The 25,817-nt window shown below is 37.1% G+C and overlaps 1 protein-coding gene across 2 annotated transcripts in view; it reads right to left on the bottom strand.

Annotated features, from left to right (window-relative positions):
* Positions 1-14,395, bottom strand: part of LOC136034486 (protein phosphatase methylesterase 1-like) — a 219,045-nt gene extending 204,650 nt beyond the window's left edge. For both annotated transcript variants that reach the window (XR_010619188.1, XM_065715701.1), the window contains exon 1: positions 14,235-14,395. Coding sequence is in view for 1 of the 2 variants with exons in the window: in XM_065715701.1 (XP_065571773.1) it covers positions 14,235-14,308 (74 nt within the window). In the remaining variant the exon portion in view is untranslated. The remainder of the gene's footprint in view (positions 1-14,234) is intronic.
* Between the last annotated feature and the right edge of the window lie 11,422 nt (positions 14,396-25,817).

Here is a 25,817-nt window from a genome sequence, read left to right as displayed (position 1 = left end):
TTTCTTAATCTATCTTTTTGGTACCAATGATTTTCCGAACCCTCCTCTTCTGTCCCAGAGTACCCTGACCCCAAGGTACTCTGGGACACGGTTAAGGGTACTCTGGGACACAGTGCACTTTTTGATCAAATTTCATTTATTACAAACCTATAGTCAACTTCAATGAAAATAAAAACATAATAAAAAAACTTGTAACATTATTCATTCAACGGGGAACTGCGAAAGGTCAATATCAAAAGTCAGGGCTTTCACAGCCCGTTCTGTGCCTCCACTAAGATTCGGTCTTGGTAGGCGTAACTCGATCTCATCTGTTGTGACAAAGGCTTCGTCCTTTGGCTGTGGAAATACGAATTTCCACGTAGGGACTTTCCGTTTTAGGAAGTTCACACTATACCCTTCCAGTTCAATCTCCAAGACTTCACCAGCATAATACTTTGAACTTTTCTAACTGACGTACCTAACCAGTACAAAATCGCCAGGCTTTATCTCCGTTGGTTCTTTCACAGTCTCTTCCATGTCACTCAGGTGCAAGGAATCATCAGTGTCAGCACAGAGCTCAACAGAAGCAGCATCACTACTGTGGCTAAAATCTAAGCCACCTTTGCTTGATCTCTTTTTTTATCTTGCTTTCTTTTCGTTATCTTCTGTTTTTTATTTTCCTTTGCTTCTTCCTTCTTTTTCCTCTTCAGGTCTCTCTGCCTCTCTGTTTCAAAAATGGCATCCTTAACGGGGGTTGCAGTCAAAATCTTGGACTGGCCAGGCTTCCTTCCTCCTTTTTTTTTCTGAATATCAATTTGACGTTTAGGAAGGGGAAGTATTTGATCGAGCAGAACACAGACTGAACCACCAGCGCCCATGACTCCCTGTCTGACAGCCCACTGTCCGCTTGCGTTGATGAGCTGCTCCCTGCGCCGACATTGATCTGCACTTCATCTGTCGGATCGCAGGGATTGCTGACGGGAGTCAGGGATGGAAGAAAGTCTGATTCTTCCAGACATTGGGATTAAACGGATGGATTCCTGGTTTAGAAAAACCACTCATTATGTTGGTTGGGTTGAATGCTTTAGGGAAAGCAACCCCAAGAAGTTCAGAGATTTCGTATTCCGTGACTGGTCTTCCAGGATGGTTTCTTAGCCAGTTTTCAATAGCTTGGTAGAAATATGTTTTAAGTGGTGAATAGACGGTCACATCAAGGGGCTGCAGCCTGTTTGACGTGTGTGGGGGAAATGTCAGTATTTGCAACCCCATCTCTTTCGCAGCAGAAATGAAGCTGTAGCTCATGTGACTATCATGGTTGTCCATGAGAAGAAAGACTGGTTGCTCAGGAGAGCACCTTACGTACCTTTTAAAGTGCTCAAAGTAGCCAAGGAATAACTCGGTCGTCATCCATGCATTTCCGGGCTTTCCACTGGCGACAGCTTTTGTCCCTGGTGGTGCCCCATCTAAGAGTCTTTCAACAAAGCGGGTCCTTCCAAAGATAAGGTAAGGGAGAATGAAGCTTCCCATCGCATTGATAGTTCCAACCATTGTAACTAGTTTTCCTCTTTCCTGTGATGTAGTTGCTCCTAGCTGCTTTACACCTTTAGGGCTAAGTACCTTCCGGCATTTCTGTTGAACATTCGATAAGCCCGTCTCATCCATGCTGTAGATGCGGTCAGCTGGAAAATGAAACTTCGACTGTAGCTCTTCAAGATGTTTATAGAATGTGTCAACTGCAGCACGGTTGAAACCAAGGTTGCGATGAAGGCTGGTGCTTTCCGGTCTCCTCAAGGAAATTCTTGTATGTCTCTCCATGAAACCTTTATACCAGTCTTCTCCTGCTGCTTCATTGTCATCCCATGATTTAGGGTATTTCAGGGTGTTCGCCTTGGCAAATTCCCAAGCTAATTTCTTTGTCCGTTTTTTCGTAAGTCCGTAGTTCATTCGTGATGAAAGTAGAATATAAGATTCGAGTGAATCTTCCATTTCAGAAGAGAATACTTTTTTCACATCATAGCGTGGTGTGAAGCGAAATGCAACTTTTTCTTCGTCTGCCGACGCGGAATATGCCTTACAGTACCGAGAAAGTGTTGATTTCTGAACAGCATGCAGTGTTGCTGCAGTTCTGATTGGCTTTCCATCTTTTAAGTAAGCCATTACAGCAGCCTTCATGTTTTCTTTGTCCCAGGCATAAAGAGAGGGATCAGACTTCCTCATCCTCGGCATTCTGCAAAAAATGATACTTTTAGGAACGAAAAGCAAAGAACCGTTTTTATTGTTGCCATGGCTAACACAGTTTGAAAGATTATCTGGTGTATATCAGGCAGTTCCGTCTCACAGCTTGACCTTTACATTACATTATCAGTTGTTGAAATGAGGGTACCCTGGGACAAAATGGACAAAAAGTGTCCCAGGGTACCCAGGAACACGTGTCCCAGAGTACCCAAACAGGTAGCTCTCCACACAAACTTCATCTTCTGCCCCTAGATGGTAGTTCAGGTCAACCACTGAACAACATTTTGTAGCCTAAAGAAAACTACTTCAGACAAAAAAACATTCAATACCCTCCGACGAACTGTTCAAAAGATTTTTTGTAAAAACCAGGTCCTTTTTCTTACTCAAACACCCATAAAAAAACTCTTACCTAAAATCTCTGATGAAAATGTTTCTCGATTTCTTCAGGAAAACACATGCATACTTACTGATAGATGGCACGTCGTTCGTCATTCAGGCGGGATTTTTGAACAATTTTTTTTTCACAAAGGTACCATGTCCCGTCTGACCCTTGTCCCATCTTCCCCACATCTCCCCTATGTTGAAGGCTAAATTGATGTGGAAGTGTGTAAAATTTTTCTTCAAGCTCTTTTATGAACAGTTTTTCATAAAGCTTGCATAAACTGGTTGATAAAGTTATGGGTCAGGAGGATGTGCATTACTTGGAGGTTTTTCTGTCTTTTAGGAACATGAGAAGGATCACTCTTACAAAATGTTGACAGAGTCAGACCTTGTATAAAAATTATCTGCAGAAGTAATGTGAGATATTGTAAAAGCTAAGGAACACGATATTTGATATGTAGAGTGTGAATTCAGGGTCAGGAGGGTCAGGAGGATGTGTATTACTTGGAGGGTTTTCTGTCTTTTAGGAACATGAGAAGGATCTCTCTCACAAAATGTTGACAGTCAGACCTTGTGTAAAAATTATCTGCAGAAGTAATGTGAGATATTGTAAAAGCTAAGGAACACGATATTTGATATGTAGAGTGTGAATTCCATCTATGCATTGTGACAGCTTTGGTTTAAGGTAGCTAATAGTATCAGCCACAAAGATTACAGATACTACACAATCAGAGTCAAGGAATGCCTGCAAAAATAGGTCAAGTTGTTCAACATATTCTTGTTTAAGTTCTAGTCCACCAGATTGGCGGAAATTTTCTCCACCATTCTGGTGGAGAGAATTTGACATCATAGAAAGAATACCAATCGCATGAAGGAATATTGGCTGTAGGATATTTTCTAGGAAAGTTAGTATATACCATATAAGATCAACCAGTCTTGTCTACTGGACTACTTTACTCTGTATTTTGGGAAAAGCTAAAATTCTAAACCAGACTGCTTTTGCCATCTTGAAAAATGGTTAAGGCCCCTCAAGATTTTTTCTGGTACCCTCATTCCTTGTTTTTTTTTTCTTTTTTTTGCTCTTCTTTTTAGAATAAATTTGTCAATTTGGTCGATTATTGGCATCTTTGTCACATTGCCCCCCCCCCCCTCCCAAGACTTTGCTCCAGATCTGCCTCTGAGTTTGTCTTGCCTTAAATTTGTTTTGTACGGTAATTGTAATTATTTTTGCTTTTGATTGAATCAAGAAAATATGAGGCAAACTTACAAGCTGAAGTCAAACCCTTTGTTTGACCTGTTTTTGAAGCTTAGTTTGACCTGCAAAATTCGAGGCAATTTATCTGTTATTATAAGGATTATATCTTGTTTTCTTTTTGTTTGAACTTCATTTATACTTTAATTTTCGTTCTGTATAGAAAATATTAGCAAGTACTGTATAATTAAAGAGTTTTTTTTTAATTATGCTACATTCTCTAATTTTTGCTAAAAATTGTGTTCTTACAAACAAGCAAATAATTTTTGGATAAATTACAAAAGAATTTCTCCAGCAAATCAAATTGTTGATATAAATTTAATCAGTGTCTATGAGGTAACACATAATTTCTAGTAAATATTGCAAAGGAACCAAGCCTGAATCAAGAATTAAAGGTGAAGGTAGAGAATGCTGCATCAGACTCCACAATCCCTACCAGCAGTGCTGATCTCCGTTTCATAGCCTTTCAGCCAGGAGGTGTAAGGAGGGGGGGGGGCAAACCATCCTATGGTTTTACATACCCTTCCTGTCTACCTTTCCCAGATTTCTCCAGGTACCCATTAAGAGCTGAGTTGACTCTGGCCGAGCTTACAGTCACACCAACGACCAGCATTCCAAATCAAACAACCACAAACACCAGGACTTAATCTCCTGTCTTTATGGACAAATGATTGCAAGTGTAGCATGCTAACCAAGAATGTGCCTTGTTATTGGCTCATATCAAGCCTTGATTTAGGCTTGCAACAAGACAATAGTTGGGGATCTAGCAGGCTTAAAGCAAGCTTGTTTGATGCTTTCTACTTAATTTTACAGAGTTTTTGCAAGCTTATTTGCCAATTATTAATTGGCTAAAAGCCAGAATCGCTGGTTTTTTTAGGCTAAAACAGCTAGCTTAAACACTGTCCTCACAAAGTCTTTAAAACCTTATCAGACAGTTCGTGGTAACCAACTGTAGTAAGGAGCGACCCTGCTCTACAGTAACTGAAACTCTAAAAAATGGAATTTTTATAACCATAGTTACATCAAAAGAATTGCATTTTAATGCTGATTTTAAATACATAAGTTTCATCAAGTTTAGACTTACCCATCAAACCTTAAGAGCCTGAGAAAATTTGCCTTATTTTAGAAAATAAAGGGGAACACCCCTTAAAAGTCATAGAATCGTAACGAAAATCACACCGTCGAATTCAGCGAATCAGAAAACCCCGCAGTAGAAGTTTCAAGCTTGCACCTACAAAAATGTGGAATTTTGTATTTTTTGCGACAATTCAGATCACAAATGTGTGTTTGTTTTTTTTTCAGGGGTGATCGTATCGACCCAGTAGTCCTAGAATGTCGCGAGAGGGCTTATTCTACCGGAACTAAAACTTCTAGTGCCCTTTTTAAGTGACCGAAAAAATTGGAGGGCACCTAGACCCCCCTCCCACCCTCACTTTTTCCAAATTCCCCGGATCAAAATTCTGAGATAGCCATGCTATTGAGCATTGTCGAAAAACCTAAAACTATGTCTTTGAGGACGACTTACTCCCCCACGGTCCCCCTGGGAGGGACTGCAAGTTACAAACTTTGACCCGTGTTTACATATAGTAATATGGTTATTGGGAAGTGCACAGACGCTTTCAGGGGGATGTTTTTGGTTGGGGGAGGGGTTGAGGGGAGGGGGTTATGCGGGGGAAACTTTCCATGGTGGAATTTGTAACGGGGGAAGAAAATTTCCGTGATGGGGGTGCAGGACTTTTTTCAACTGAAAGTAAGGAGCAACACTAACTTAAGATGAACAAAAATTATTACGCATATGAGGGGTTCACCTCCTCCTAATGCCTCCCTCTTTACGCTAAAGTAATTTTATTAATTTCAACTATTTATTCTATGACCTTTGTGATTCAGGGGTCATTCTTAAGGAATTGGGACAAAATTCAAGCTTTAATGTAAAGAGCGAGGTATCGACGAGGGGTTGAACCCCTTCATATACATAATAAAAACATACGATTACAGAAGTTCGTTACGTCAGTTAATTCGTAAGTTACGAATATTTTTACTAATAAAAACGTTCGCAAAAAATTAAAGTTCTAGTTGCCTTTTTAAATAACAAAAAAATTGGAGGGTAACTAGGCCTATTCCCGCGCTCCTTTTTTTTTAAAGTCGTCTGATCAAAACTATGAGAAAGCCATTTAGCGAAAAAAATAAATTAATATGCAAATTTTGTTTTAATTATTCATGTGCAGAGAGCCAAAATCAAAGCATGCATTAATTCAAAAACGTTCAGAAATTAAATAAAAAAAAAAGTTTTTTTTTAACTGAAAGTAAGGAGCAACATTAAAACTTAAAACAAACAGAAATTACTCCGCATATGAAAGGGGCTGTTCCCTCCTCAACGTCCCGCTCTTTACGCTAAAGTTTTTACTGTTTTAAAAAGTAGAGTTGAGAGAAAGAGTCAAACTTTAGCATAAAGAATGGGCGTTGAGGAGGGAACAGCCCCTTTCATATACAGAGTAATTTCTGTTCGTTTAAGTTTTAATGTTTCTCCTTACTTTCAGTTAAAAAAAAACCTGTTTTTTGTACTTAATAGGTAGGAAAAGAATGAGCCTAGAGACTTGAAAACATCACCCAGGGCCCAATAGATAAATAATTGCTTTTCTAACATTGCTTTACTAATTTATTAGTATGCAAGTTACTTTATGCTATTAATCATGTAGGGCACAACATTTTGCTCTTCATAGCCTCTTTGGAATCAGTTTTAGCAATAGTGCAAACCAATTGTTTAAAACACAGTAATGAACAATAAGTGGCAATTTGCCCAAACTTAGGCTGTAAATCCATTCCTGAAAATTTCGTTTACTTAGCTCAACAACTCTCTAATGTAATGAAAAGCTTTTGCCTAGGAATTCAGCATTCAAAACAGGTTCAATTTTCGGGAGATTCAATAACTAAATGACAAATGTACTATCCAATGCTCTTTTCTAATATAACAAGGTAAATGCATGTTTTTCCTAATTAATATGGAAGCTAAAAGAAAACATATCACTTAATACACCTCTCAACGTTTGTGCAAAGTTGCTAATTATTATCCTCAAAAATGGGCTCCAGTTCTCCTCCATAACAGGCCAGATATAACCCCAGGTTAAACAAAAAATTTGCTGATTTTATTGGTTTCTTTTATTTTGTCTAATGTTGACAAGAAACAAGCAGAAAAAGAAACCAACGACATCAGAAAAGTTTTGCATATAGCCAAGGACCATATCTGGCCTCATTGGTGGGGCTGGGGAACATTTGAAGGGGTGGTAAATAGTTCATTTGAATGAGCAGTAAAGAAGTACCAACTGGCGTGTTCCCTTCAGCCAGCAAATTAATTAAGAAAACCAAATTTTACCTAAAATTTTCACTGCCTCCACAAATTCATTACTGACCCTTGAAACTACATAAGAGAATGTGACGAAATCAAACAGTTCGTGGTAACGAACTGTAGTAAGGAGCGACCCGGCTCAATAGTAACCAAAACTCTAAAAAATTGAATTTTGATATCAATAGCTACATCAAAAGAATCGTATTTTAATGCTGATTTTAAATATATAAGTTTCATCAAGTTTAGTCCTACCCATCAAAAGTTACGAGCCTGAGAAAATTTGCCTTATTTAAGAAAATAGGGGGAAACACCCCCTAAAAGTCGTAGGATCTTAACGAAAATGACACCATCAGATTCAGCGTATCAGAGAACCCTACTATAGAAGTTTCAAGCTCCTATCTACAAAAATGTGGAATTTTGTATTTTTTGCCAGAAGACAAATCACGGGTGCGTGTTTATTTGTTTTTTTTTTTTGTTTTTTTTTTCCCCAGGGGTCATCGTATCGACCAAGTGGTCCTAGAATGTCGCAAGAGGGATCATTCTAACGGAAATGAAAAGTTCTAGTGCCCTTTTTAAGTGACCAAAAAATTGGAGGGCATCTAGGCCCCCTCCCACGCTCATTTTTTTCCCAAAGTCAACGGATCAAAATTTTGAGATAGCCATTTTGTTCGGCATAGTCGAAAACCATAATAACTATGTCTTTGGGATGACTTACTCCCCCACAATCCCTGCGGGAGGGGCTGCAAGTTACAAACTTTGACCAGTGTTTACATATAGTAATGGTTATTGGGAAGTGTACAGAGGTTTTCAGGGAGATTTTATTTTTGGAGGATTATTGGAGGATATAGGGGGATTATATTTTTTGGCTATGTTGGAGGATCTTTCCTTGGAGGAATCTGTTATGGGGGAAGAAAAATTCAATGAAAAGGGCGCAGGGTTCTCTAGCATTACTATAAGAAAACAATGAAAAATAAACATGAAAACGTTTTTTCAAATGAAAGGAAGAAGTAGCATTGAAACTTAAAACGAACAGAGATAATTACGCATATGAGGGGTTCTAAAAATACTTTAGCATAAAGAGCGAGGTATTTAGGAGGAGATAAATACCTTGCTCTTTATGCTAAAGTATTTTTAGTAATTTCAACTATTTATTCTACGGCCTATCTGATTCAGGGGCCATTCTTAAAGAATTGGGAAAAAACTTACGATTTAGTGTAAAGAGCGAGGTATTAACGAGGGTACCAACCCCCTTGTATACATAATAAAAATATAAGGTTATGCAAGTTTGTTACGTAAGTTAATTCTTAGGTTACGTGTATTTTTTACTAATAAAAACGTTCATTAAAAATTAAAAGTTCTAGTTGCCTTTTTAAGTAACCGAAAAATTGGAGGGCAACTAGGCCTCCTTCTCCACCCCTTATTTCTCAAAATCGTCTGATCAAAACTAAGAGAAAGCCATTTAGCCAAAAAAAGAATTAATATACAAGTTTCATTTTAATAATTTATGTGCAGAGAGCCAAAACCAAACATGCATTAATTCAAAAACGTTCAGAAATTAAATAAAAAAAAAACTAATTTTTTTAGCTGAAAGTAAGGAGCGGTATTAAAACTTAAAACGAACAGAAATTACTCCGTATATGAAATGGGTTGTCCCCTCCGCAATCCCTCGCTCTTTACGCTGAAGTTTGACTCTTTGCCACAATTCTACTTTTTAAAACAATTAAAAGCTTTAGCGTAAAGAGCGTGGGATTGCGGAGGGGACAACCCATTTCATATACGGAGTAATTTCTGTTCGTTTTAAGTTTTAATACCGCTCCTTACTTTCAGCTAAAAAAATTAGTTTTTTTTTTTATTTAATATGTAGAAGAACTAAGAAATAAACATACTATATGATTCACTATTCAATGCTCTGTTCATACCTAAAAGGTATCTATTCCAAATTAAAAATTTGATTTAGAAATTGAGGAATTTGCAACAGACGCTTGTTAAATCATGATTGCACAAGTAGCTATAATCTAGTAAAAAGCAAACCGCAGCCCAAAATGCAGTCCATGGAAGACAGAGTGGGATGTAATTGAGTCAATGTCTCTCCATCATTACTAACCAGCGACTCTACAGGATTCTTTCCTTATTTTCCTGGATAATGTGAATTAAGGTTTAAGGTAAAAGTTAAACATGCATTTTGAAAAAAAAAATTCTAGAGAAAAACAAACCATCATTTGCAGCATATTTAGGAATGTTAGCTATTATTTCAATTAATCTTAAGAGTAAAATTTTATGAAAAAAATGGGACTTCAAAAGATTCTAAAAGTCCCTAAAAATGGAATCAGATTGAAAGAAAAAAACATACAATTAAAATTACTAAGGCTGAAAACCCTATAAAGCAGAGTTACAGCCCCAATCTGCCTTCAACAACAAGAAAAGCCACTTTATGCATGGAGAGCCTAGATGCGCCTCTTTGTTTTCTTTTTTTCTCTTTGCAGCTAGTTGGTGAATGGAACAACAGAGAGAGCCATTTTAAGGGCTCATTTGAAATCAAATTTTTATAACTAGATTCATTTTATAAATTAGACCTAGTGCAATCATAAAGTACCGTATGGTACCCAAAAATGGCACTTTGGCTGCCGTTCTTAGAGTGGAAAGGCTAGAGACTACAAAAAGGGTAAACATCCAAATCTTCATGGTCAAAAACCCTGAAACTGATGTTTATAAGCCCCCATCTTGTAAATACTTCCTGTCAGCCCCCTTAATAGATTCAAAATTGTCTGTGGACTAACAAAGCTAGGCTAGTGGTGTCAATTCACAAAAATTTAGGGGGAAGAGCAATTGGTTTTTAATGAGAATGCCCCAAAAAGGGTATTTTTCGAAATTTTGGTGGGAGCAAAAACTAGGGGGACAAAGGTTTCTCTTCCCTCTCATCCCTCCATTGATGCCACTGGAACTAGTAGGTATCTGAAACATCATAGACAGATTTTTAAAGGCTCAATTTAAAGTTATTTATCACATCAACATACTTTTTGTAGACTTAAAGTTGACAAGAGCATAAAAAAGCTGCATTGAGTGGTGACAGAAGTTTGAAGTCTAGATTATCTTGTTGTCATAAAAGTTTATAACAAACACTATTAAAGAGGACAGGTGGAACAATCAGGACATTTTATTGTGGCTGTGGTAGACTAAGTTCAGATCTTGGATAAGAAAATTTTATTTGAAATAGGTATTCTCTTTCTTGAGCCCATTCATTTCTAATGATCAGTTCTCCTATAATGCTAAGGTGCAAGAAGCAAAAATAATGAAATAATACTTTTTGACGAGAAGTAAAAAATTCTTTGCAGCATTACAACAGATACATTGCATTAATACTACTACTACTAACAACTCACTCCAGCACCAAGCCATCTGAGGTCATTCTATTCTTTTCAAAGCTTTAAACCATCTCAACAAGTTCCAATTTCCCTTAAATCATTCCTTACAATGTCCTCCCACCCTATTAGGGAGCAGCCTACTTTTTGCTTGGCCCTGGACAGATGGCTGACAAGAACATCCTTTGGCAATCTGTCATACTTCATCTGCAGAATGTGTCCTAGCCATCTTATTGTTTCTCTCATTACAACCCTAGACAGTGGAATTGAACCACATTTTTCATACAGCTTATTATTTGAGATACAGTCAGTCAGTTGGATACTCAAAACAGTCTGTAGACAATTTCTCTGGAAAAACATCCAGCAATCCTCCTCTGTTATTTGGAATACCTATACTTCAGAGCCATACTTGACCACCATCATCACTGTACCTTTCAATATTCTAAACTTGGTTTGCAGACTCATCTTCCTATTCTTTCAAACTTTTTTTTAACTGTGAAAAGACAGCCTGGGCCTTGGCTATTCTACTTTTTATATCTTCACTACACCCACTGTCTTTACTAATAATACTACCTAGGTAAGTAAAGCTGTGCACTAGATCAATCTTCTCATCACCCAACATCACCTCTTCACCTTTACTTATTCCTAGTTTTGGCAACTTAGTCTTCTTAATATTAATTTTCAAACCTATTCTTGTACCCTGAACTAAAACCTCTGAAAGTCTATTCATTTTGCTAATATTCTCATCTAGGATACTTAAATCATCAAGTCTAGGAGAGTTTTGCCTCCTCATGATCATATAAATGAGGACAGGATGCAACACTACTAAACTCCTGATTAAAAACAAAACCAGCTACTAGCCTCATTTCCTACCTTACCAATAGAACTTCCTGTGCATAGCACTAATCACTTTAATGTATTTATCTGGTATATCATGCAAGGATATGACCTTTCCTAAAGCTCTTTTATCATCTAAATCAATCACTTGCTTTTAATCTATGAAACTGAAGACTAAATGCATTTGATAACCCAGGCTTAATTATTAGTCTAAGATTAAAAATTTGGTTGATGCATCCACCTCTCTTCCTAAAATTACACTGTTCTCTTAAAACTATCAACAGCATCTCTAAGTCTAAAAAGAAAAAGCATACTAAGTAATTTGCTTCCTACAGAAATAATAACATAGACTTCTATAGAGTATGTTAACTACTCATATTAAATTACTTTAATGTTCTTCATGTTTTTAAAAATCTGTGTATATTCTAAAAAAATTTATAAATAATTGAAATTACTATCTACAGCTCCTCAAAGATGCCAGGGATAATATACCATACAAAATTGTAATGTGACAAATTTAGAAATTTGTTTTAAGGGATAGCTTAAGAGAGATGCAAAGTTAAACTATATTTAACATAGGCTTACTGGGTGTAATTGTAACTTTCAGTACTGGAAAATAGAAATCTCAAAACAAAATATAAGGTATCATCATTCAGACAGACTGGCACCCACCCCCGCCCCCTCTTATAGGTACACATGATGTTTAATGTCCTATTTTAGCAAAAACTTAAGTTGCTTTCTATAACTTCTTCACACAAGTTAGACAAAGATGTATATATAAAATTTATTTTCTATATTTTTAAACCAAGAAGAAATACAAAAACAAAATCACACAAAGAAACAAAGCTTTCCTGATTAAATTAAGTTTTAAGATAAAACTTAAAATAAATAAAAATTGCTTCTTTGCAGTTCCTGCAAGATATTTTTGAAAAATTATTTCAAAACACTGGCAAATAATTTTCCCTATGCTTTTAGGATTTTGAAAAACTAGTGCTTAAATGAAAACTAAGCTTGCTTGAGTTTTTTTTTAGAATTAAAATAGCAAAGTAAAATTCATTGATTTCATGGCCAGTAAAAGGCTATTGACAACTTTATAGATTGGTCTTTATTGGTGCATTTGTCTCAACCTAGGGGATATGTATAATTCATAGATGAAGAGAATATTGAAAACTATCTAAGTTTTAGCATTAAGGTAACTCCTGGGCAGACATTTTGAAGCATCTAATTCTACTTCTTCTCTCTCCAGAGGGCATTCATCTTTAATGATCTTAAATAATCTTGGCATTATACAATAGAAAACTTGCAAAATAAGCTTTCTGTCCAAATGAGAGGCAAAAAAAGTGTTATGAGCTTTGTAAGCTTTGTTCAATCTCATTTATAAGGTTTAAAGACATGTCAAATTATTTTGTAAACCTAGAAAAAAAACCTTAATGTGGCTTAAAATACTAAGAATTGTTTTTCAGAAACTAAAGCCAATCAAAAAGATATTGATAAACCCAAAATGGTAATGGTTTAGAATTGGGGCCTCTGAAGAAGGAGACATGCTAGAACAAAGAGACATATTTTATATTGCTAATTTTATGTTTATTTCCATGGTTTGGTTTGTATTTTTTTGATAATTCATCCCCAACCCCTTTCTAATGGTCTCATATAGCCCTAGGATATATTATAAAACTATCCAAAAAACTAACATGCAGCAAGTATCAATGAACCATATTTCCTGTTTTTAAATTAGTCTATTTTTACCATTTTTATCTGTTTTTAAATCAGTTTTCATCAATTATTACATTACATTTTTCTACATAGCCTAAGGCTATATAATGCCATTAGAGGGGGGCTGGAGTTGAATTGCCAAAAATAAAAATCAAACCATGAAAATAAGCATAAAATTAGCAATCAAAGAATGTCTCTCTTTGGCATGTCTTTTTCTGAAGAGGCCTAATTCTAGACCTTTAACCTCAAAATTAAGCTAAATACATATTTTGTTAGAATTTAGATGTGTGTAGACCTTTAATATATATAAGTTATCTTCTAAGCCCTATAAATAAGAAAACAGTAGACAAAGTAGCTTGGCAACACCTTCTAGGTTATACTTTTGGCCTTGGATTTATTCCTGGAAGTTTCATTTAGCCTACCTTACTCAACAAATTTCTAAGATAGCAAGAAGTCTCTTAACTTTACTTTTACCAATAATAACACAAAGATTGTAAAAGGTCACCAAAGGTCAATGCCCTTTGAGGAAGGATGTAGTAGATGTGGATAGCCTACTTCAAAACACCTTCCCAGGGGATCATTAAGACTCTGGATTCATCCCAAGGAGTTTCACTCACCTAACTCAGTCACTTTCCAAAATCAGAAATAGTCTCAAAAGCAGAACTTTACCAGCATCTTTACCAAATAGCTTGAATAAACATGGCTACAAAATTGGAAAGAGCTGTGGTAGCCTTGAACTCTTTTAGGATAAGTTCATAACTTGCTAAAAGATAACAAACAAGTATTTGTCCAATACAAGAGGCACAGTTACTCCTACCATTTAACAAAACACTTGGAAAACTATAAGTTCTATGACTATCTACCTTATTTCTACTGCCCTAAGAATGGTGCATGGATGGATAATAGATAGACATACCTATCTATTAACAATTGAACTAGCCTAACATCATTTTTATGCAATCCTGATAAGGGGGTTTAATGCCAGAATTACCTCTCACTCAATTGAATTATCTGTCTTGGATTTTTCTACAATTAGCCAAGGCTTGATGCTCACAACTTTTCAATTTTAATTCAAAGCCTAGCCTAGAGTTGAACTTTTTCATATAAGCCTACTAGCATTATTTTGGATACTTACCTCTGACCCGATTGAGGATGAGGTGGTGGCATTCCAAGGAATTTCGGAGCCACAATCTGTTTCCTAAGGTCCATTTCTTTAATTAGTAGCTTACTTATTTTTTCCAGCTTTTATTCTCAAATCCATGCAAAAGCGACAGAAAAAGCATGCTATTGCTTGGCCGAGCCAGTGTTGCCACATTGTCAGCGTAAAAAAACGCCCTGGGATTTTTAAAATAAGCCCGAACAAGCCCCAAAATATTGTATCGAAATAATCCACTTTTGAGACTTCACTTTATAGTGAGCGTGTCCGAAAGCTTGTTCCACGGAGAATGCTACATCTGGATGCAATATTAATGCTGAACTTTCAGTCCGAAAGCTATTCTCATCGTTTTTTCTTTAAACTTCAGGAAGAGTCGTAATTTTGTTTATCTCCCCTCAACATTCGCAGGGAAGAAGGATAAACCTACCCAGCAGACGGGAATACTTGACTTTTTTTTTCGTTTCTAAGTTTGAAATATAAAAGAAATACCTTAAGCTGTATGGCAGCTTAATATTCTGAACTCAGGTTTTTTTTTCTGAAGCTAAGCCTTTGCATTGAAAAACTTGTGGTGCGAAAGTGAAACTGTCTACTTGGAAACAAATTCGTCCATGGAATTCTCAAACTCGAGACTTTTGAAATCAAAGAACAAGTGCTCAGACATAGGATCAAAGTGGGACGATTGAATTGTAACTGCTGTTATTATAGATGAAAGCAAAATAAAAAAGACAAAGGGGCCATTTCCCAGCCGAGCCCTCGAGGCAAATCTTAATATGTTAGTATTCCTTACAGTTTTAGTTTTCCCTCCAAATTTACACCTTTCAACAGAGTTGCCGCCTCTCCATACCCTTGCGAAAGCTATAGCCCTATACAAATAAAGCCACTTCCCCATGCCTTATCTCCCTAATAACCGTATACCTTAGTTCCTCCAGAGCCATCGGTGGCGCATAGGGCGTCGACAAAGCCTCTCCATTCGTCTCGCATTGGTGCTGCAGCGATGACGTCTTCCCATTCAGGTATTAGTGAGGTGCCGGCCGTCCTCAGATCTCGGTCATGTGTTCGTCTCAATGTATTTTTGGGGCAGCCTCTCTTTCTTCTACCGTCAGGCTTCCATTCATAGGTTGTTCAAGGAAGGCGGCTCTCTTCCATACGAAGAACGTGTCCCAGGTATGTCCACCACCTTCTTTTCAGCAACTCAGTGACTGGAGGTTGACCTGTTTTTCTGCGTATTTCTGCATTTGTAATTTTTTGTTGCCAACTTGTATTCAAAATTCTTCTGAGGCTCATATTTTCAAATGCAAGGATTCTTTTTTCAAGCTGGGTGTTTATTTTCCAACATTCACTTGCGTAAAGGAGAATTGAGAGTACATTGCTATTGAAGAGTCGAAGCTTCAGTCGCATTGAATATTTATTACTTCTCCAAATAGGCTTCAATCTATTGAAGGCACCTGTAGCTTGTCCAATTCTACGTTTAATCCCGGTCGAGATCTCTCCATCACAGTCAATCCAGCTACCCAGGTACTTGAACTCCTGGACTTGTTCTAGATCTTTGTTTTTGCAATGGAGAACAAGTGGCGAGGTTGTGATGGCCATGCTCTTCGATTTGTCAATGTTTATCTTTAGCCCGACATTCTCTGCATTCTCGGTAATAGTGTCAAGCAGCTGCTGCAACCGTTATTTAGACTCTTCGAGAAGGACAACTTCGTCCGCGAAGTCCAGATCAAACAGTTGTTTGTTGCTTACTTTTACCCCGTAGCCCGATGTGAATCTCAGGGCATAATCCATTATTATTATAAATAGCATGGGGGAAAGTACACATCCTTGACGAACACCAGACATGATCTTGAAAAATCTGGTTGCACCGTTTTCGGTCTTTACGCAACATTCCGATTCTTCATAAAGCGCTATAATCATATCTACTATTTTCTCAGGAATTCCGTAGTATTTCAAAACTCTCCACAAGCAATCTCTGTCAACTGAGTCAAATGCCTTTTCAAAGTCAATGAATAGGAGGTAGAGCTTCTTGTTCCATTCTTTTGATTCTTCGACAAGCATTCTCAGTACAAATATTAGATCAGAACAGGATCTCCCAGTTCTGAAACCATGCTGCTCTTCTCGTAGAGTTGCGTCTAGTGCTTTCCGCAGACGTTGCAAAATGATGGAGGCTAATAGTTTGGATGAGACAGGGAGAAGATTGATACCTCTCCAGTTATGGCAGTTCATCAAATCTCCCTTTTTGAAGAGTTTGACTATAATGCCTCTGCTCCAATCTCTTGGGACCTTCACTAAGGTCCATATTTTGGTGAAGAGAGAAAGCCAAATGGATATGCAGGTACTAATTGAGTACTTCAGCATTTCTGCTGAGATGCCATCAATACCCGGGGCTCGTCCATTTTTTAACTTCTTTGCTGCATGCATGATCTCCTCAGCATTCGGAGGATCTGTATTGATGTCTAGATACATAAAAGGGATATCAGGTACGTTAGCTTGGTCGCAAGTTCTCGGTCTGTTCAGAATATTTTTTTTTTAATTTGTCACTAAATATTATATTTTCTTTATGTTTATCTCCTTAGAAACCTATTTTGAAGCAAGATTATAATCTAAAAATTACCTTAAGCTACGTGGCAGCTAAGTATTTTTAACTTTTATGGCTATTTAAGACAAGACTTTTCACTGAAAACCTTCTTTTTTTCTTGTCACCTATTTTTAATGAACGCGGCTTTCAGCTAATTCTTAGTGCATTGACATCGTAATACAAAAAAAAACCACGAGTAACAGAAAACGCAATGAGATCTCTCCAATAAGCAAAATAATTTTAGTGAGCAAAACAGAATCATGACCAAAATATCACAACTAGAAATACACAAGCTTAATTACTTCTTTGGATAGAGTGGTAAAATGCAAAAAAGAAAATAATTGAAGCTTGAAATTCTGTATCATAAAGGAACAAAAACTTCAAGAGAATCAACGTAATGATTGAAAAGCTCTCAATACTTTTGGTACATTTTCTTAATACCTCAAGCTAGAAAAATTAAAAATAATTTCTGAGAAATGAAATATAATGTAAAGCTTTCGACAAAAAAAAAATGCTACAAAAACTAAAAAGCTAATTGCAATTTAGAAATTCAGTGTCATCACCTTAGGAAAAATCTGCATATCAAAAACTGATTATTTTATAATACAGCATTTTGGTTTTTAGATGCAGCTTATCAATCGGTTTCTTTTACCAAAATAAAAAAAAACAAGTTTTTTTAAATGAAAGTAAGGAGCGACATTAAAACTTAAAACGAACAGAAATTACTCCGTATATGAAAGGGGCTTTTCCTCCTTGACACCCCGCTCCTTACGCTAAAGTTTTTTATTGTTTTAAAAAGTAGAGTTGCGAGAAAGAATCAAACTTTAGCGCAAGGAGCGGGGTGTCAAGGAGGAAAAGCCCCTTTCATATACGGAGTAATTTCTGTTCGTTTTAAGTTTTAATGTCGCTCCTTACTTTCATTTAAAAAAAACTTGTTTTTTTTATTTAATTTCTGAAAGTTTTTTAATTAATGCATGACTGATTTTGGCTCTCCGTACATAAATTATTAAAATGAAATTTGCATATTAATTCTTTTTTTGGCTAAATGGCTTTTTCTTAGTTTTGATCAGACGATTTTGAGAAATAAGGGGTGGGGAAGGAGGTCTTGTTGCCCTCCAATTTTTCGGTTACTTAAAAAGGCAACTAGATCTTTTATTTTTAACGAACGTTTTTATTAGTAAAAAAAATACGTAACTTAAGAATTAACTTACGTAACAAACTTTTATATTCTTATATTTTCGATTATATATATGAGGGGGTTGGTCCCCTCGTTAATACCTCGCTCTTCACACTAAATCTTGTTTTATCCCAATTCTTTAAGAATGACCCGTGAATCAGAAAGGCCGTAGAATAAATAGTTGAAATTATTTTAAAAAATTTTAGCATAAAGAGTGAAGTGTTTATCTCCTCCTAAATACCTCGCTCTTTATGCTAAAGTATTTTTAGAACCCCTCATATGCGTAATAATCTCAGTTCCTTTTTAAGTTTTAGTGCTTCTCCTTACTTTCAATTGAAAAAACTTTTTCATGTTTTATATTTTCATTGTTTTTTTTTTATAGTAATGCTAGAAAGTCCTGCGCCCTTTTCACTGAATTTCTCTTCCCCCATGAAATATTCCTCCAAGGAAAGATCCTCCCATATAGCCCCCTCCCCTGAACCCCACACCCAAACCAAAAAAATCCCCCTGATAACGTCGGTACACTTCCCAGTAACCATTACTGTATGTAAACATTGGTCAAAGTTTGTAACTTGCAGCCCCTTCCCCAGGGACTGTAGGGGGTAAGTCATCCCCAAAGACATAGTTATTATGGTTTTCGACTATGCGAAACAAAATGGCTATCTCAAAATTTTGATTCGTTGACTTTGGAAAAAAAATGAGCGTGGGAGGGGGCCTAGGTGCCCTCCAATTTTTTTGGTCACTTAAAAAGGGCACTAGAACTTTTCATTTCCGTTAGAATGAGCCCTCTTGCAACACTCTAGGACCACTTGGTCGATACGATGACCCCTGGGGAAAAAAAACAAAAAAAAAACAAATAAACACGCACCCGTGATTTGTCTTCTGGCAAAAAATACGAAATTCCACATTTTTGTAGATGGGACCTTGAAATTTTTTCTATAGGGTTCTCTGATACGCTGAATGCGATGGTGTAATTTTCGTTAAGATCCTATGACTTTTAGGGGGTGTTACCCCCTATTTTCCAAAATAAGGCAAATTTTCTCAGGCTCGTAACTTTTGATGACAATAATTAAACTTGATGAAACTTATATATTTGAAATCAGCATAAAAATCCGATTCTTTTGATATATCTTTTAGCATCGAAATTCCGTTTTTTAGAGTTTCGTTTACTATTGAGCCGGGTCGCTCCTTACTACAGTTCGTTACCACGAACTGTTTGATCAGGCTCCAGTCCGAAAACTCCTAGTTTTCACAGAATCTAAAGAATTCCGACATTTGTTTTTCTTTTTAAAGAAACCGATGGTTTCTTATTCAATTTCTATTCGTACCTTGAGGTGCAAACTGAAAAAATTCCTATTAAAAAATAATTTCGTATCTTATTTTCAGCATTATTTGCTAGAATAATCAGGAAAACGTAGAATATTAAGCTTTTTCGTTGGATTTTCAACTTTTTTTTGGAAAGTGCTTGGGGGTTATGAAGTCTATCTCCATCTGTTTCAAACACAATATCGTATTTGGCGTCTTACCTTTTGTTGATGATTAAATAAAAAAACTAGTTTTTTTAACTGAAAGTAAGGAGCGACATTGAAACTTAAAACGAACAGAAGTTACTCCGTATTGAAATGAGTTGTCCCCTCCGCAATTCCTTGCTCTATACGCTAAAGCTTTTAATTGTTTTAAATAGTAGAATTGTGGCAAGGAGTCAAACTTTAGCGTAAAGACCGAGGGATTGCGAAGGGGACAAGTCATTTCATATACGGAGTAATTTCTGTTCTTTTTAAGTTTCAATCTCGCTCCTTACTTTCGGTTAATAAAAAACTAGTTTTTTTTATTTTATTTCTGAACGTTTTTGAATTAATACATATTTGATTGTGGCTCTCCGCACATAAATTATTAAAATGAAATTTGCATATTAATTCTTTTTTTTTGGCTAAATGGCTTTCTCTTAGTTTTGTTAGTTGAAAACGTTTTGTTAGTAAAAAATATACGTAACTTAAGAATTAACTTAAGTAACAAACTTTTATATTCTTATATTTTTATTATGTATATGAGGGGGTTTGTCCCCTCATATACATAATACATAATGTCAATACCTCACTCTTTAAACTAAATCTTAACTTTTGTCCCAATTCTTTAAGAATGACCCCTGAATCAGAAAGGCCATAGAATTAATAGTTGAAATTACTAAAAATACTTTAGCATAAAGATCGAGATATTTATCTCCTCCTAAATACCCCGCTCTTTATGCTAAAGTATTTTAGAACCTCTCATTTGCGTAATAATATCTGGGGGAAGAATTTTTCTTCCCCCATGACATATTTTTCCAAGGAAAGATCCTCCCACATAGCCCCCTCCCCACAACCCCACCCCCAAACCAAAAAAAAATCCCCCTGAAAACGAATGTACACTTTCCAATAACCATTACTGTACGTAAGCAATGGTCAAAGTTTGTAACTTGTAGCCCCTCCCCCAGGGACTGTGGGGGAGTAAGTCATCCCCAAAGACATAGTTTTATGGTTCTCGACTATGCGGAACAAAATGGCAATCTCAAAATTTTGATCCGTTGACTTTGGGGAAAAATGAGCGTGGGAGGGGGCCTAAGTGCCCTCCAATTTTTCTGGTCATTTAAAAAGGGCACTAGAACTTTTCATTTCCGTTAGAATGAGCTCTCTTGCGACATTCTAGGACCACATGGTCGATACGATGGCCCCTGGAAAAAAAAATTAAAAAACAACGACAAATAAACACGCACCCATGATCTGTCTTCTGGCAAAAAATACGAAATTCCATATTTCTGCAGATAGGAGCTTGAAATTTTTGCTATAGGGTTCCCTAATACGCTGAATGCGATGGTGTGATTTTTGTTAAGATTCTTTGACTTTTAGGGGGTGTTTCCCCTATTTTCCAAAACAAGGCAAATTTTCTCAGGCTCGTATTTTTTGATGACAAACATTAAATTTGATGAAACTTATATATTTAAAATCAGCATGAAAATTGATGTATCTTTTAGCATCAAAATTTCGTTTTTTAGAGTTTCGTTTACTATTGAGCCGGGTCGCTCCTTACTACAGTTTGTTACCACGAACTGTTTGAAATGTCTCTATTCAATAGTTGTAACTAGTAATCTGCCATAATAAATAGTTTTTTACTCACTTTACTTAGCTTCTTCTTATTTTTTAGTGAATCGTAGGGTATAGTCAAACTTTTCCTTAAATCTGTTCACTTTCTTTCCTCGAAAGTTTTGTAAAAGAATGAACTTGAAAAAAAAATTCTAAAAAAAAACATTATTCTTTTGAGTAGAAAAAGCCCAAAACAAGCCAAATTAAAAAACAATAAGCCCAGTTTCCCACCCCAACCCCGCGAAAAAAAAGCCCGCCTCAGCCCAGAGAAATAAGCCACCGGGGCTTGAAACTTATGACGTAGACTCAGGGTTGCCAAAACTTTTTGGAACTAAAGTGTCAAATTCGGCAAAAAAGAGACACTTTTAGTGTCCTCCTAGAAAATTAGCTAATATACTTTAAAAGTTGACAAAAAAGGCTTTAAATGGTTTTCACGCAACTCCAGGGCCAGATTTACGTTCTTCTTTTTAAAGTAAAAGCAAAGCGGTTTTCAAATAAGTAAAATCCCATGTAAAACCTCAAATCACTGAAGAAGAAAAAGAATTCAGAACAATTTCTCGGGTTCTCTCTAACCTTCGGCTGTACTAGTTATTCTTCTTTCAAAAACTCAGTAAAGCCCTGTTTTTATTATGGTGTTTTCCGGCACCAGAGCCGGTTTAGCCGCCTTTTGGATGACAGTTTTCATTTTTGTCGTTTTTGGCAAAAAATTCGAAAGGGCAGTTTTATTTCAGGAACTGCAGAAGATTCAGAATAATTTGTTTTGCGTTTGTGGTGTTACAGGAACGTAAAGAAAAGTTGGAGTACAACTAAGATGAATGACAAAATGTGTTGTTTAGTTTTTATATTTTCAGCCAAAATGTCTACTCTGTACGGCGAGAAAACGAAAACGGTGATAAAACCTGTCTTCACTATGAGCCACCTCAGCCGTCTCGGCCAGAAAACGCCATAATGGAGACAGGGCTTAAAATGTTTGCGCCAGCAGACCACAATCTGTCACAACCGACATGGCTTAATTGCCCTCACTCCTTTTTTTCCTTCAGTAGCATATCAGATCTTCGGCAAAATTTTGTCAACCATTTCCCGCAGACAGATATCGAAAAGTGAGTGAAACTTGATTGGCTAGGAACGTGCTTCACATCCTTTTCACATGGCTTTCGCCAACGCGTTTGGCAACGCTGCTCTCTTAAAATTACACAACCACAGCTTTATCTCATCCAAACATTAATGTATTGATGAGATCAATTAACTGAGTGATCCAACTTGATAAGGAGAGAAATAATTACAAGACAAATATAACTTGTTCTGTAAAAAGATAATCTATTCTTCAAAAAACAAAGATATGTTAAAGTCTTTGCAAATAGTGACAAGACAAATATTACATGTGCTCAATCAAATGTTGAAATAAGAAAGAAAAATCACAGAAAACCAAAGAAAAAGGCTTTTTGGTGTCAAGAATAGCTATGGTTTTTCGAGGAAAATCCGTTTCTCTCTGCCCACTCTCTTTCTTCTGAGAAGAGGTCGACGGCGTCTGTAAAAGACAATGAAAAGGCTTATTTAATCGCGATCCTTTTCACCAAAAGCAGAATGGTGCACAACAAATGTCTAAGCAAATCCGAAATATTTTGCGCTAGGCCTTCGCCATCTTCGCAGCTCAAGATGGACCGAACCAAAAAACCTAGACAGCACGAAGATACCTTTATAAGGGAAAGACTTTGGTAGATTTCACATACGGTGCATTCCATGTTATGAAGGCTTACGAAAAGTGAGCAGATGCAGAATGAATAGGATTCCAATTCAGAAGCGTTATACAGAGGTCCAGCCACACCCTGGGATCAGAAAAAAACAAGTTTTGTAAGAAAGAAAAGAGAAAATTGCAAAAATGTGAGAGTATAAAGGGAAACTTTAATGTAGAATTCCTGTACAAAAAATCTGTTCAAAGCTTCAGCTTCCATTTTTGAGAGAAAAAAAAAATCTATTTCTAGTGGTTTACCATTTTGGAGAAGAAAACTTCGGCTACTGCCTTCTGATTTCAGTTATTTGGTTTTCTGATTGGTCAGTCAAATAGGCCAGGATCAGATTTAGTCTCTATTTGCTCATCCTTGTCGTCAGCCTTGCAGTACCACCTCGAAAAGCTGTTAAGTAATATTGGCGGAGTCTGCCACCGATTCACCGACGCACCGCTACGAGTAACAATCTGCTTAACATGCATGAGGGAATCCACATTATTCACTTCCAACAGATTTTGCAACTTAATTTTAATGTTTGTTAGTCGAGAAAACTTTATTTCGGTACCAGCACTTGAGTGAGGTAAGGTGCATAAGCTCAAACAATAAAGTTTGATAGTCCAAAGAATTTGGGAGTGCTGTCTGGATTCTTCACATCTAACAAGAGTTTCCAAAAATAAGATGGTGAGGACAGTTGCTCTTCACCGCCAGACTTCAGGATCATTTCTTCTTTGGAATCTGGCAGGCTCAGCCACTGGTTTTCGAGAGTGTCTCTAGCAGACTCTATCTCGCTCTGACTTTTCCCCCGGAGTTTGCTAAATCTGCTGGTCAAAGGACTAATCGTCTAAGTACTCGAGAGCTAGTAACGTCTTATCTTTATGATTGACCCGCTTTCTGATCTGCTTTACTCATTCAACATCGAATCCCAAGCACGTCAGCGTAAACTGTTCAAAAACTTTCCCTGATGCTCCTTTTTCATTCAGATAAGCTTCTGTATTGGGACTACAGAACACATCTTTCACATCCTTGTAGTTTCGGGTCTCAAGAGGCAACTCAAAAGCATTACTTCTGTTCAGGATTTCTAGTTTCACGAAGTATCTCATGATCGTTTTCAATGTCGATCTGAAACTTTTTACCAAAGTGTGGATCATTGTGTCCTCAGACTGGAACTGTACTTTCAAGGTATTTACTTTACCAAGCACAAAAGCCAGAAAGTACAGATATGCCTTCGTTGTAGGTTCTTTCTTGTAGGCCAGAATCTTGGATGCCTTATCTTTTGAAGCCTTGTGTGCAGAGAGTTCCTTTGACTGTTTCACAAAAAAGTAACCAGGGGTGACCACACTTCTAAAACTCGTCTGATAGCTGCCTGGAACTAGTGTTAAGGAATCAGCTTTCTTAAAAGGTGTATCCTCAGCAGCAAACCATACCAAAAGGCGCATTTCGCACAGAAAGATGACCTGCCTTTTTTGAGATGTACACTCAAAAAGAGGGTTAAGCGGCATTTGACTTTCGTCCATCTTTACCTTCTCTTTGTGAGATTCCCTCTGGCTGTGTACAACCATATTGTATTTTGACCCCTTCAGAGTTTTACAGCAGAATTTGCACCATGCTATCTTGCCGTCATGTGGTGATCTTACCACAAAATATTTCATCTTTTCATCTTGTTCCCACGAGCATTCGAAGCTTCGTCTTTTTGGTGCCACTTGTGTTCTTTTACGTTTAGAATCAGCACTCGTTTTCCGCTTGGCTACATAACCAACAGTACCGATCAACAGCTCTTCTTTCGCTAAACTTCATTAAACTCCTTTTTTAGTTCACTTTCAGAACTGCTTGAACCTGCATCACAAGTATCAGCTACTCCTTGAACCTCTCGCTTTTTTGGTCCTGCAATCTTCCTTCTATGTTTAGTATCACCGCCTGTTTTATATGCAGCATTGACAGTACCACCCAACAACTCTCCTGGTTCATTATCACTTTCAGAACTGATTGACTCAAAATCAGAGCCATCGCCTATTCCTTTGGCCATAACACGAAATTTATAACTTTTGGTACTATGCACAGCCAGAGGTATAGCTTTGTTTCGATTGTCACCGACAATATCTAACATGTTGGTTTTGGGTGTTCCTTCCTTTCTTTGGTCCCCGATACCTCCACTTGGTTTTGTTTTTCACCAGGGACTTTTCCCACGCTTCCACTGGTACCGCATCTAGAATCAACATCAACTGCTTCAGAGGTTTGAGGTATTGAGGCTGAGGTCCTACTGCGGTCCCAGGGCACTCAAAAGGGCCCTAGAGTGGTCCCAGTGATGCCTGGGATTGCTCTAGGGTCCTGGGAATGCTTTAGGAGAACCACTTTAGGGACCCCCTAGTGCGGTCCCTGGCCACCCAAAAAGGTCCTAGACCATTCTTAGAGTGACCTAAGACGACCTAGAACGATCGTAGGGGCCCAAAAAGCGTCCAGAGGGCGCTCCAAGAGGCTCCAGGGCCCAGCAACCCGGGTCGTTTTGCTAGTGTGAGAACCTGCTCGTATTTCTAGTATATTTGAAAATTTGGATAGGTCCCCCAAAGCCACACGGCGTGAGAACCTCATTTTTCAGTATATTTGAAAGTTTAGACAGGTCCTCCGGTCACAAGCACGAGAACCTGCTCATTTTCCAGTATATTTGAAGTTCATATTGATCCAGTATTGATCCAGTCTTTGACCTATATAGATCTAAACTAGTTTTATTGTTTGGCCAGTTTTCAACTTTTTGGATAATTAGTTCATTGCGCAACGATTGCCTTTGGATATAGTTGGATTGATCTGGTTTTTGTTGGCCACTAAAGACAAAATTTTTGAGAAAAGCTCGAAGGCCGGTACGAGGGTAAATACGAAAGGCATATCGAAGGTAAGATTTTGGCATAATATTTAATACCCTAAGATGAGCGATGAAGGTATAAAACAACTGATAAAGGAGATGCAAAGTCTAAG

The sequence above is a fragment of the Artemia franciscana genome, chromosome 13, assembly GCF_032884065.1.
Source record: "Artemia franciscana chromosome 13, ASM3288406v1, whole genome shotgun sequence".
NCBI lineage: Eukaryota > Metazoa > Arthropoda > Branchiopoda > Anostraca > Artemiidae > Artemia > Artemia franciscana.
Note: the sequence above shows the minus strand (reverse complement) of the source record. Positions and strands in the feature narration are given on the sequence as shown.